The following is a 13980-nucleotide window of genomic DNA, read 5'->3' as shown; positions in this document are numbered from 1 at the left end:
TATTCAAACATTTCCCTGTGCGTTGTAAGGTTTATGCAATAGATTTGATTGTAGCCTAGCCTATTACTTTCTTCTTCTGCAATTGGTCATTTTGAATGAAGCTACTGCAGTAGATCTATTTGACAAACCGAGGATCAAATAAACATGAACCATTTGTAAACCCCAAAATGGGTAAGACAGTTTTTCAAATATTAAAGCATGCGATAGGTCGCATGAACCATGCATGCATGCTATTTTGTATCGTAACCTTCAAGAGAGATAAATTAGTTTAATTCAACTAAACTGTGATAGCCTATCATTTTAGCCCCCCGTCCCGTAGAAATTGGGCTAAATAACACGGTCGCTGCATTTGATTAGTGCGAAAGATTAGCCTATGGTGTTGTGCTCAAACTGGAATCAGAGCAGATGTCGCTTTTCCCTATCGGAATACTGGGATTGAGCCAATAAACACACGCACGCACGCACGCACGCACGCGCGAACACACACACACACACCAGAGCATCACAAAGCTAATCAGAGACACCAACCTCCTCCGCGCACCCCTCCGTCTCTCCTCTTCTTTTCTCACTCACACACACATTCAAAGACACTCGGCTGGGGCGAACTCCAAGGCTCCACTTCAAGTTGTGGATGCTATATTAGCCTATATTTTTATATTCACTTTTTTTCCCATTTAGAATAAAATAGTACATTTCGAAAATGATGATTTACAGAATAATATATATTTAAACATAATGATTTTCTAACTGAGACCCATGGAGTGTGCATTTTTTGTAGTATAATCCGTCGCTCAGATGGACCTCCGAGGCGCGAAGAGACGGCTTGGGGGGATATGGCAGGTGACATGCCTAGCTCTCGTCGTATGTGTCCTGGATTTAGTTTGGGCTCAGATTCGTTATTCAATCCCTGAGGAACTGGAACATGGCGCTTTTGTTGGAAACATAGCCGAGGACTTGGGTTTAGACGTCGAGAGACTCTCTGCGCGCAGGTTCAGGATAGTTTCAGGCGCAAAAAAGCAATACTTGGAGGTGAATTTAGAAAATGGTATTTTATTTGTAAACGAAATAATTGATCGAGAGGAACTATGTGAACAGAGTCTGTCTTGCTCTTTCCATTTGCAAGTGGTAATCGAAAACCCATTGGAACTGTACAGGGTTGAGGTGGAGATTTTAGATGTGAACGATAACTCACCCAGTTTTCCGTGGAGTGAGTTTAATTTGGATATATCCGAGTCGGCGGTACCCGGGTCCCGCTTCCCACTAGAGAGCGCGCAGGACTTGGACGTTGGAAGCAACTCGCTCCGCTCTTATCTGCTGAGTGTGAATGAACATTTTGTCCTGGACATCCAGACGCGTAGTGATGGCAGTAAGTTTGCGGAGTTGGTCCTGGAGAGCCCCTTGGACAGAGAGCAGCAGAATACGCACCAGGTGGTGCTGACGGCCGTGGATGGAGGCTCGCCAGAGAGATCCGGGACAGCGCAAATCAATATAACAGTTCTGGATGCCAATGACAACGCGCCCGTGTTCGACCAGTCTTTCTACAGAGTGAGGCTTGTGGAAAACGCACCGAAGGGCACCGTTGTGATAAAACTAAACGCATCGGATTTGGATGAGGGTCCTAATGCGGATATCACATACTCTTTCAGCGGGCATGCTCCCATAAAAGTGCGCGAGCTTTTCAGTGTGGATTCGCGCACTGGAGAGATCAGAGTGAAAGGTGTCGTAGATTATGAAAAGGCCAGGATGCATGAGATATATGTGCAAGCCAAGGACAAGGGCCCATCGGCAGTGGCCGTGCACTGTAAAGTTCTAGTCAATATCTTAGATGTGAATGACAACCTCCCGGAGGTGATCTTGACATCAGTGTCCACACCTGTCCAAGAGGACGCACCACCGGGGACTGTGATAGCTGTCATCAGCGTCATGGACAAAGACTCAGGTGAAAATGGAAATGTTGACTGTGAAATTCCACATCATGTCCCCTTCCAGCTCCACTCCTCTTTTAAGAACTATTACACTTTGGTTACTTGTGATTTTTTGGACAGAGAGACGGTGCCAGAGTACAACATCACTCTCACAGCAAGAGATATGGGCGCACCTCCCTTGTTCACAAGGAAAACTATTTTAGTTCAAGTGTCAGACATGAACGACAACACACCCCGATTCAAGCAGCCATCATACACCGTCTATTTGACAGAGAATAACGCACCAGGAGCCTCAATTTGCTCGGTTACTGCCCTGGATCCAGATTCAGACCAAAATGCCTATCTCTCTTACTCTATTCTGGAAGGTGATATACATGGGATGTCCGTGTCCACCTACGTCTCCATAAACTCAGACAACGGGAATATTTACGCATTGCGTTCTTTTGACCATGAGCAGCTAAGAAACTTTCAGATTTTAGTCCAAGCACAAGATGCCGGGTTTCCACCCCTGAGAACCAATGTTACCGTAAATGTCTTTATTTTAGACCAAAATGACAATGCACCAGTCATAGTAGCACCTCTACCCCAAAACGGCACCGCGGCGACTGAAGTGGTGCCCAGGTCAGTTGATGCTGGCTATCTTGTGGCAAAAATCACTGCGATGGACGCAGACGCAGGTCAAAACTCGCGTCTGTTCTACCAGGTGCTCCAGGCAAACGACCCGAGCCTGTTTAGCGTCGCTCTGTACACGGGCGAAATCAGGACGATTCGCCGATTTGTGGAAAAAGACCCCATAAGGCAAATGCTGGTCATTCTGGTCAAGGACAACGGTCAGCCACCCCTTTCGGCCACAGTTTCCATCATCCTGTCAGTTGTTGACAACGTGCCAGAATCGCTGCCTGATTTCGGCGACCTCACACTGAGCCCCCAGTACCGCTCGAACCTCACGCTGTACTTAATAGTGTCTCTGGGCGTTATCTCGTTCACGTTTCTGGTGGCTATTATCGTCCTGGCAGCGATAAAGGGATACAGGGACAGACATTCCATTCGGAGGTATAACTTCTCTCTGAGTGCATGCTGCGGGTTCCGATCAGAGGAATCTACCACTGATGTGTTCAAGAAGTCCAACTTGAACGTTCAGATAACCACAGGCACCAAAGGATCCACGAACTGCGTTGAGGCAAATGGCAACGGCCCCCTTTCTCAGCCATACTGCTACAAGATGTGTCTGACCCCGGAATCATCCAAGAGCGATTTCATGTTCCTAAAGTCATGCAGTCCGATGAATGCGACTCCACAGAAGAATAATGCCAAGGGCACAGACTACCACAAATCGGGTTGGAGCGCACAGGACTCCCGCAGCCTGATAGTGAACAACGGAGCAACTATTCCGAACGAGGTAAATAGCCTAGGCCTGTACTGCTCCAAATATAATCACATCAGACCTCCAAGTAATTATAATTTATCAATTTATTTGTATAATTTTGATGATTGTCACTCATGCTTGTTCAACAACTAAGAAATATTGCAAATTATAAATCTGTCAATGAACGGAAAGTAATTACGCACAAGTCAGGAAAGCTGATTATATTGGTACCGCTAACGTTTAAAGTAAAAAATATGACTTCCAAAGTCATACTATTAAAATGGTGCATGAAGACTATATGTATTGAAGTGGACTGAGACACACTTATACTATTAGGAGCGAGTGAGCTAAGGTCAGGGGCAAACGTCACTGGTTGAAAATCCTTAAGACGGTCCGTGGTTAGTCTATCCACCATGGTTTATATGTAATATAGTGTAATATATAATGTAACATAAATCAATTGTAGCCCGGGTGATACCGTAAACGTGTAAAGGCTTATATAAATGGAGAAGTCATGTGATGTATTACGTGCTATAAGCAAAACATCGTATTGTATTGTTATTCTGATTGCCTCAGCAATCCAACAATTTACATTTGTCTGTTCAAGGATAAACTGACGCTGCAAGGCCTTGAACGTGAATAGAGCAAGACGTCCATAGTGTGATGGGACTCATACTGTACACACAGTAATATATCAAAGAATGAATGTATCCGAATATAACTGTTTAAAAGTCATGAAATAAATCAATAAAACACGCAGAACGCATATACATATGTACGATCACTCTGATGACTGGGGATGGTGGCTCACTTGCAACTTCACATAATCTGCTTCTCCCTAGGGATACTCCGTCGTGCCACAGGGGGGCAATAGTTGCATGCCTGGGTGCGTTAACGGACTGTAGTAGGCCTACTGTAGAACATTAGTGCAAGACGTGATACAACTGTACTGCTCATTTTCCCATTCATTAGTTCATTTATGAATTCCTTATTGATTTATTTCAAGTGGCAATTGAAACTATCCACTGCATGGTACATCATTTAATATTTCTCACAGACTCATGTTTATTTGTGGCAATTATATGTAATTGATGTGGGCTATCCTTTCAGCTGTATTACTAACCTATCTGCGTCCTCAATTGTGCAGCTCAAGCAAGCGAACATGGACTGGACATTGACGAAAAATCGACGAAATTCAGCACACAAAAGGTCAACAAAAATGCTGGTGGAAAAAAAAAAAACAAGCGAGCACACACACGTTTTACATTTACATTTTAGTCAATTAGAGACGCTCAGTTATTCCATTCATCTTAAGTAAGCTAGGTGGGACAACCACATATCACAGGCATAGAAAGTATTTTTTTTATTCTATAACGTAGCTGTCAGTAGAGTGTGGTGGTGGTGGTGGTGGTGGTGGGGGGTTGAGGTGAGGAGGAGGATTATTTAAGATACAGTTTGAAGAGGTAGGGTTTCAGATGCGTCCGGAAGATGGGCAGGGACTCTGTAGTCCTAGCTTCAGGGGGAAGCTGGTTCCACCATTGGAGTGCCAGGATAGAGACGAGCTTGGACTGGGCTGAGCGGGAGCTGCACTCCGGTAGGGGTGGGAGGGCCAAGAGACCAGAGGTGGCAGAACAGAGTGCTCGGGTGTAGGGTTTGAGCATAGCGTGAAGGTAGGGGGGGGCAAGGACGCACACACACACACAACAAGGAGTCAATTCTAGTTCCTTATTTTTATTTTCTTTCTACAGCTTTAGCTCCATGGAGAGGACCTTCCCACGTAGACCCAGGCCGGACCCTGATGGCTTCTCCTGCCCGGTGGCACCGCAGTACTATACCTGGGGTAGTCATATGCGTGGTACGTGGGCCAGGAACCTACAGTGTCAGAAAATATTCTATACCAATACTAAAAGACAACTAAATACAGACCGGCAGTCTAGAGAAATAATTATAAAACTGACGCCATGGCATTATTTCACACTTTATAAAATGTTGCTATTGCAGAAATCACACTAACTCACGAACACTTTATTATGTGATTTGTTTTGTTAGCAGAATACAAGATGTCCTCCCAGGTCGAAGGGATTGGAGGGGTTGGAAGTGTAGGAAGGGTTCCAAACCGTTCGTGGACTCCGAGCTACACCCAGCCTCCATCTGCACAGCCACCACCTGACTACCAGCACAACGTCTACATCCCTGGCACACCGTCTGGGTACTGCACTCTGAAGCCTGCACCCAGGGGGGAACTGGATGTCTACAACTCATTCTCTACGTTTGGAAAGAATAAGAGGTTCATCTCTAGCTATGAACCGAGCTTTGACCAGAGAGGGGACAACCTGATAAACAAGGACTTTTTTAAATGAATATATTAGAAGACACTGTGCATACAATTTAATACACACTTCCGTGGATGTTCATTAACTATTAATATAATCAACCCATATAGTATAAACCTCTGTGCACAAGGAAAATTAAAATAGTTTAGTATATTTGAATCGATGCTTCAAACACATAACTTAATACTTTACAGCATATTATTTTCTCTCAATACAGCAGTGTCATAATTCTCTCTTTTCATTTGTATCATGTACAGTCCTAGTTGATAATGATGATGAGATTGTGCAGATATAAGGGAAATTATAGTCACTTGTGGGGATAATGAGGAAAATGATCTGAGGATATCTGTTCCCAGAAGTTATGGCAAATTCTCCAAATGCCTTGAGGGTTGCGTTGTGAAGATTGTGCATGGCATTCTGTTAGGCAGTAATTTACAAGCATGTATATCATATTGTTGTACTTTATACCTTCATGTTTGACCCGTTTGGCTTCTTAAACATGTTTATATGTATAAAATCGGATTTTACTGCTGATTTATTTTAATCAATGTGGGTTAGGACGGGTGGACTGGAGGACACACAGAGCCTTACGTTTGGCTACGGGACATACAATGGAGTTGTGGACATATAAATACAATCTAGATTAAATAATGTAGAATATATTTCTGTGGTTGGAGCCATGCCCGTGGAAGGTGGTGCTGAATTGACGTAGACAATCGCTGTGACGTTGACGTCACATTATGATTATTGCGTCAAAAGTTGAATTCTTATCTATCTGTTGCTCTGAGATTTAGAGCCATATCGCTATCGCTCTGTTGTTGCTTTTGCAGTGCGACTTCTACAGTCAGATCGAGGCCATCTCAAGTTCTGTTTTTGAGGTGCTGCTGATTATGACAACTTGCAGGGGAGTTGTATCACAGGTATGTATAGCATAATTAAAATACTGTCTTGCACGTTTTACAGACCATTTAGTGGGGCCCGTATATGAGCCTAGCTCCGTCAACATGAAATCAAAGAAGCAGATTAAGAGAAATGGCAATATGTGAGGAAGACTATTATTTTTATATTTATATTTTTGGCGTTTCGAATCCACACGTAGATCAAGTGTGCTTTGATATTGGACATTGTGCCGCTGTTCCCTAAGAATATACTTCACCATCACACAGTCAGGGGATGTGGCTTGACATCGACACTAGCTAGGTTGACATCCAAAAAGCGGCAGATTTTCATGCGAATATTCTATAGTTCGCATAAAGAAAATATACGCTTTTTTCAACCAGTGGTGTTTCCAGCAAATGTATTTGTTGCAGAAAAAAATGTGTGCATGATGATGTAGTCTCCACAAAATGTACGTTTTCATTGAAATTGTGATGTAGGCCTACAGTATAAAAATCTAAAGTTCAATGTGTTTCCATAGCATTTTCAACTCTACAGATAGTTTTGTCACACGCTCTAGCCAAAAGCTCGCAGATACCGTGCGGGTAGGCTGTGCGAGTAGGCTAGTCTACATGATGAGATCAGTATGGATAAGAGCGATAATATAAGTGATTTGTCAAACGGCAGTCAAGCATATATCATCATGTCACCAGAATAAGACCATCGCTATTTATTAGAAAGTAGCATCAATATCACCGTGCACTTTCACCACCATGTGAAGTTGATCATCATTTATTTCATCTGTAGTCTAGTAAACTGCATGCTTTCCCTAGTCGTAGTGGGAGGACCACACAACATTTATCACGAAACCTCGACATAATGGTTATTATATCAACACAACCAACGTTTCTCGCCTAATTAATTTAACAGATACAAAAAGATCCCACCATGTCGAACAAACAAATGATCTGTTGGCATTTATACATCAGCACCGAAACTTCCTGTTTCCATCACAGAGATGATTTTTGTTGTTGTTGATATGGTATGACTTTACTCACGTAAAAAGTGTGGATGGAAACATGTTTATTTATAAGCCCATTTCTGGCAATTCCGGCTCTGCTCATTCAAGCAATCTTGTTTGGAGATCCAGATACTGTGTGGCGCAGTTCATGTGGCTGGGTGCTGAATTTAGGTTGGCTCGGAATTTACGCAGACTATCCTTGTGACGTTAAAATCACATTACGATTACTATTATTCTATTTATCTTTTGCACTGGTTTTATTTCACGAGATCAGTGTTGCTCAGAGAGGCCCTGGCGATGTTATCGTGCTTGTCGCAGGAGGACGATAAAGTGAGGGAGAGGCCACGTTATAGCTTTGAGGTGCTGATTATCACAACTTGCCGGAAGCTTTTTAACAAGTAGGAGCGTGTCGAGGGCTTTCGAAAGTTTACTTTTCTTCTGCAAACATGCATTAATGTTACATTCAAAACATTTCCACACAGCTCACACAATGTCGCTGTTCCTTTACGACTACTCAGCAGACGTCATCACGATTGGGAGGGCAACGCACCGCATTTGTACCGCGTGGAGGCTTGGTATGAATTCCCCGGTGCAGAAGAGAAGGCTACCGATTGTTTCTCACATAAACAATAGCTTTTAGATGTAAATATATTCGGCTTCAACGCATTGCTATAAGTACTGTCATATTTTACCATATTTGGTTTGCAATAATGGCTTTATCCATTGCAACTGTCTGGACAAGGTGCGCCACGGTTCTCTTTGTATTCAGCGGGATGTGGGGAATTGCTTTGCCCATTACTCGCTACTCTATTCCCGAGGAAATGCAAGAGGGTTCCGTTGTTGCAAACCTGGCTACAGATTTGGGACTTGACGTTCGCGCTCTGGTCACACGCAAGGCAAAGCTTGACATCATCCACACAAAAAAATATTTGGACATTAACAAAGAAACGGGAGAGCTGTTCATACTTGAAAAGATAGACAGGGAATACATATGCTCGAGCAAGACAACGTCTTGTTTTCTTAAAACGGATGTCATACTTGAAAATCCCATTCGTATTTTTTACATTGAACTTGAAATCATGGACATAAATGACAACGCACCTGTCTTTCGAAGGGAGACAATGCAATTGGATATTTCAGAATCTACCGCTCCTGGAGAGAGATTCTCTTTGACAAATGCTGTGGATGCAGATGTCGGTGCGAATTCTATTAAGACTTACTATTTGAGCGAAAGCAAGTATTTTACAATTGAAATACAGACCGGAAGCGATGGCTCTAAATATGTAGATTTGGTTATCAACCGTAATTTAGACCGAGAGGAACAGGCGGTGCATAATTTAATATTAACCGCTGCAGATGGTGGGGTTCCTGCGCGCTCCTCCACAGCCAGTATCTTCCTTAGGGTTCTGGATATTAATGACAATGCCCCCTATTTTAACCAGCCGATATATGCTATTAATGTAACTGAAAACTCCCCAATTGGAACTCTAGTAATGAAGTTGAACGCAACAGACTTGGACGAGGGCACGAACGCAGAGATTACATATTCATACACGTTATATACATCCGAGAAGACACAAGAAAAGTTCTATCTAAATTCAAATACAGGGGAAATAAAGGTGAAGGATGTGATTGATTTTGAGGAGAGTCACAGTTTCGATATATATATTCAAGCAAGAGACCAAGGATCGAATTCGTTATCTGGAGATTGTAAAGTAATGGCGTTTATTACCGATCTGAATGACAACTATCCTGAGGTCACCATTACATCTTTTAAAAGCACGGTCAATGAAGATGTTGCCATTGGAACATTGATAGCAGTAATCAGTATAAGCGATAGGGACTCTGGGGACAACGGTGAAGTTGAACTCACTTTGAACCAACAAGCATCCCTACCCTTCGTTCTCGATAAGTCTTCGGAGGATTACTTTGCTCTGCTTATTTCAGAACCACTGGACCGTGAGACAATTCCAAGATATGACATCACTTTCATAGTCACAGACAAAGGAACACCTCGCTTATTTGACAATGAGACAATCACCTTGGAGATACTGGACGTCAATGATAACGCACCAGTATTCCCCCAGTCGTTCTACACAATCCATGTTGTGGAGAACAACATCCCCGGCGCACTGATGACGTCACTCAGTGCTTTTGACCCCGACCTCCACGAGAACCAGTATCTGGTCTATTTTATCATGGAGAAGGAGATCATCAACACGTCTATGTCCATGCTGTTCTCCATTAATCCAGAGAATGGCAACCTTTATGCTCTAAAGACCTTTGACTTTGAAAGGGAGAGGGAGTTTCTTTTCCACATAGAGGCCAGAGACTCTGGGTTACCTCCACTCAGCAGCAATGTGACAGTTCACGTCATCATTCTGGACCAGAATGACAACACCCCGCTCATAGTGTCGCCTTGGCGAGCACAGGGCTCTGTAATTGAAGAGGTGATCCCGAGGTCCGTTGATAAAGGATTCCTGATTGTCAAAGTAATCGCCATTGACACAGACTCATTACAGAACTCACGGGTCACATATCAGCTTCTACAGACCAGTGACTCTACTCTGTTCAGTCTAGATCAGTACAACGGGGAGATCCGGACCACAAGAATGTTCAGCTACAGGGATCCCCGTCATCAGAGGCTGGTTGTTGTCGCCAAAGACAATGGAGACCCTGCTCTTTCGGCCACAATTACCATCAAGATATCAACAGTAGAACACATGGTGACACCATTCTCAGAAACTACTGAGGTGCCTTTAGAATTTGACTTGTTCACAGACTTAAATCTGTATTTGGTCATCGGTTTGGGTTCAGTGTCCTTCCTGCTGTTGATCACCATACTGGTGATCATTGTGCTGAAGTGTCAGAAACCGAAGCCCATGAAGATGCCTCCTGCTATAAATATGAATCTGAACAGTCTGAACAGGAACAGTGTGATCAGCAGAAACAGTATCATCAGCCAGAGGAGCTCCACCATCGCTGATTCCACCCTCATCTCCAGTGATGCCTACTGGTACAGCCTGTTTCTAGCAGAGACCAGGAAAGGCAATGTGGTTGTGAGACAGCCTATAGTACCCAAGGGAGCAGGCTACTTTGTGTCCAGTATACCCAGAAGCACAGGTCCTACAGAGACCAGCGACTCAAGAGCTTCTACACTACAGGTATGTGCTCCTCTGAGATGGAGGCCTGGAGCAGTTGTCCTCTTGTATTTCTTCATATGAAATGCACACTCCTCCTTCCTTCATGTAATCACAAATCAGACAAGGGTGGATTAATGAAAGCAGTAGCCTTGCTTTCATGGAGCCTATAATGCATTCACTGATTACATGAATGAAGGATGCATTCCAAAAATATTCAGACAGGGCCTCGTTTTCAAAGAACATTATTTCCCCCTTTGAAAAAATATTCTAGACCAGAGCTACCTCTGCATGTTTCTATGTTCTGGCACTGCGCACCCTGCAGACTGAGTGACTGTTTGACCCACTTCACAATGTCATATTCATTCCTCTTAGAGGAGGAGCCTACAGACCCTGTGTCGCCTCAGTGCAGCTCTCAGCCTTCTACTAACACACTCCAGTTAAAGAACAGAGACTGTGGTAGTGTGCTATTTAGAACTACATCTCTGACCAGGGTTTACCAATTAGAGGATGCTTGAGGTTGGTTTGTTAAATAAACCCAATTTATTTCTAAGGATCTATGGGATGTCTGCAGGTTTTATCGTGTTATGCTCTGCTCTAGTCCTGTGGTGTTTGAACACAGGCAGTCTATTGCTGTGTGTTTTGTAGACATTAACAGAAATACTTATTTGCTTTTAATTTGCCCTGCTGCCTTTCACTCTGCTGGGGTTTGGCTCCGATTGCTTACGTGAGTCATTGAGCCATGCTAATTCCCAAGTCATGTTACTGCCACTTCCTTTCATTCTTTGCTTGCAGTTCATGCAATTTTAATGTATTAAAAAAATGGCTTTCCAAGATCGTCTGTGTGCTGTTGTCTCAGACATTACAACTCTTTGAGGTCAGGGAATTGAAAACCAGGCCTGGGGTTTGTGTAATAATAAAACTAACCCGAGGGAGAAGAATGGACTCAAGTGAACTCTTTCACTGATAAACTTCGTACAGTATAATATTAATGGGAAAGTCGGTGTAGGCTAAATATTGTATGAAATTGTGTTTATTCTAATGACATTTGTGTAGATGTGTGTTTGTCTTTGTGCATTTTTTTTCTTCAGGTTGCAGGCCCAATAAGACTGAACTGAACTGGCATTTTAATTTCAGCTTTGATTTAGGGACAAGGCAGAGTCCTCTCCATTGTACTGACATGACATGAAAACTAACGAGATGGATTGGATTAGTGGAGCGTGTTTTTTTTTAAAAGTGTGTGTGTGTGTATTTTGAACCTTTCTTTTTCTCTATTCTAAAGTACTCAAAATGAAAGGAAGCCCATTCTACAGCTGGAGGTATGCTCGTTGCTGGTAACATGTAGGAGCACTGTGATTGGTGTAACTCAAACTAGGATTATGTTTCTAGGCCTGTACTTCTGGATCAATTTTCTAATTGTCACTTTTATCAACCCAGATGTGGGGTTGATCTGTGTCGGCAGAGTTCGGTGTCCTTTTTAAAATGGGGCATGGATTATATAATGTCAGCAAAGAGCAGACAAACATTGATTCTCAGAGAGGAGGCAGAGAAAGGACAATGAATTCCTGTACTTTTGAAAAAAGGGTTCCTAAAGGGTTCTTCGGCTGTCCCCATAGGAGAACTCTTTTCGGTTTCAAGTAGAACCCTTTCCGCAGCAGATTCTACATGGAACCCAAGAGGATTCTACATAGAACCCAAGAGGATTCTACATGGAACCAAAACCGGTTCTTCAAAGGGGACAGTTGGGGACAGTTGAAAATCCCTTTTATGTTCTAGACAGCACCTTGGTTTCTATTTTTCATCTGTCCCCTTCCCCTGACACTCACTGCACACCCTCCTTCCCATTGACCTTCATTGTGATGCATCTGTGAGCTATGAATATTAAATTTGGAAATCTCTATAAAGCGGGAAACCAATCACTCACTGACAGCTGAGATTAGGCCCAAAGTGGCTGCCAGGTCAGAATAATAATGACAATATGTGGTTTGTTTGGCAGAGACTCACGGCAAAGCTCTAAGCACAAATAACGTAGAGGATTAAGGTATGCACTGTCCTGGTCCTGAGCTCTCAGTGTGTACACCTGCCTCAGAGCAGTGTCTGCATCATCCAGCACCTCTGTCACATCCACACACATCATATTTTAGCTCTGCCCCTGCTGCCCAGCAGCCACCTCTTATCACTGGCCCAATACAAGGGAAAATATTTCAATTATGATCAGCATGGTGTCAGGCAGTGGCCACAGACTAACACAGACTAACTGTGGCCTCCATAGACATAGTACCAATTGCCCTACACGCACGCACGCACGCACGCACACACACACACACACACACACACACACACACACACACACACACACACACACACACACACACACACACACACACACACACACACACACACACACACACACACACACACACACACACACACACACAATTGTACTAAAATAGTTCAAACGCCAGCCTGCCTATCCCCCACTCTCGCAAACTGTGATGTGCATGTCTCTATGGTACATATAGCCCTTTCATTTTTCCTTATTCTTGTCATTTGTTTGGTTTTATTCAAATTTCACTTGCTTGCTTTTTAATCTGGCCTAGATGCACATGATAGATCCATTCTGTAATTTGTCCTGATTTCTATTGTCTGTGAGGATAATAAAATAAGGATATGAACAAATAGCCCATGTAGACATTTTTATGGAACTCACCATGCACACCTCCCTACATAATCCAGAGCATGATAATTGTTTAAGTAACTCAGTATGTAACACCCACCCATGTTTGATTGATTGATTGTGCAGTAACCAGTCATGTCCCAGTTGAGGGATCTTATCAGTTGCATGAGTTGTGACTCCTTAAAGGCTGTCAGTCAAGATGATCCCCTCCTCTCTCCATCTCCTATTGGCTGACTGTATTTTCTATTTATTGGCAGGATTCCAGGGCCAGCAGTGACCTGCCATGATGTCCTCATTCTGGGGTATTCAGCTGGAGAATGTTCAAAGATATTAAGAGCGACACCAACACCCCTCTTTAGTCACTGGGATCCAACAGTTACCTCTGGGGGCAGCTCCTCTAACCCTCTGCCCTCCTCGAACAGACCACAACTGTAGACTACCTTCATCATTTTCCATCAAGCATGAATCTGCATGGCTACATCGACAGGTACTTGCATTTAGAAAATATCCTAAAGAAGAAAGGAACTTAACATGATGTCTTTATGCAAAGCACCCTCTGTTAACATTGGAGCAGGCACTCAATATCTTCCAAAATCCTACCTTACCTCTCCAGGAAAAACATGACACAAAAGGGATATTCTG

At 43.3% G+C, this 13980-nt stretch overlaps 2 protein-coding genes across 3 annotated transcripts; both read left to right on the top strand.

Moving 5' to 3' along the window:
• Positions 1–400: 400 nt before the first annotated feature.
• LOC112228775 (protocadherin-10) lies at positions 401–7022 on the top strand. 2 transcript variants are annotated; one of them, XM_024394413.2, is made up of 4 exons: positions 401–3324; positions 4439–4500; positions 5040–5146; positions 5344–7022. In XM_024394413.2, the coding sequence occupies exons 1-4, from the start codon at positions 796–798 to the stop codon at positions 5649–5651; spliced, it is 3006 nt and encodes a 1001-aa protein (XP_024250181.1). In that variant the 5' UTR covers positions 401–795; the 3' UTR covers positions 5652–7022. The 2 variants fall into 2 exon arrangements, with proteins under 2 accessions (XP_024250181.1, XP_024250180.1); XM_024394412.2 differs by having other exon boundaries at positions 5341–7022.
• Positions 7023–8107: 1085 nt separating this feature from the next.
• On the top strand, positions 8108–10964 carry LOC112228132 (protocadherin alpha-C2-like). Its single transcript, XM_024393254.2, has one exon. The coding sequence runs from the start codon at positions 8232–8234 to the stop codon at positions 10743–10745; it is 2514 nt and encodes an 837-aa protein (XP_024249022.1). The 5' UTR covers positions 8108–8231; the 3' UTR covers positions 10746–10964.
• Positions 10965–13980: the final 3016 nt, after the last annotated feature.

This window comes from Oncorhynchus tshawytscha, linkage group LG30, assembly GCF_018296145.1.
Source record: "Oncorhynchus tshawytscha isolate Ot180627B linkage group LG30, Otsh_v2.0, whole genome shotgun sequence".
Lineage (NCBI taxonomy): Eukaryota > Metazoa > Chordata > Actinopteri > Salmoniformes > Salmonidae > Oncorhynchus > Oncorhynchus tshawytscha.
The sequence above is the reverse complement of the archived record's forward strand: the minus strand, read 5'-3'. Positions and strand labels throughout refer to the sequence as shown.

Bases quoted from the DNA above. Each gene is read 5' to 3' on its own strand.
- LOC112228775 (XM_024394412.2), top strand. From the start codon at position 796: ATGGACCTCCGAGGCGCGAAGAGACGGCTTGGGGGGATATGGCAGGTG. The intron at 4,501-5,039 runs GTCAACAAAAAT...TTCTTTCTACAG, and splicing joins CGAAATTCAGCACACAAAAG to CTTTAGCTCCATGGAGAGGA. The intron at 5,147-5,340 runs GTACGTGGGCCA...TTGTTTTGTTAG, and splicing joins CTGGGGTAGTCATATGCGTG to CAGAATACAAGATGTCCTCC.
- LOC112228132 (XM_024393254.2), top strand. From the start codon at position 8,232: ATGGCTTTATCCATTGCAACTGTCTGGACAAGGTGCGCCACGGTTCTC.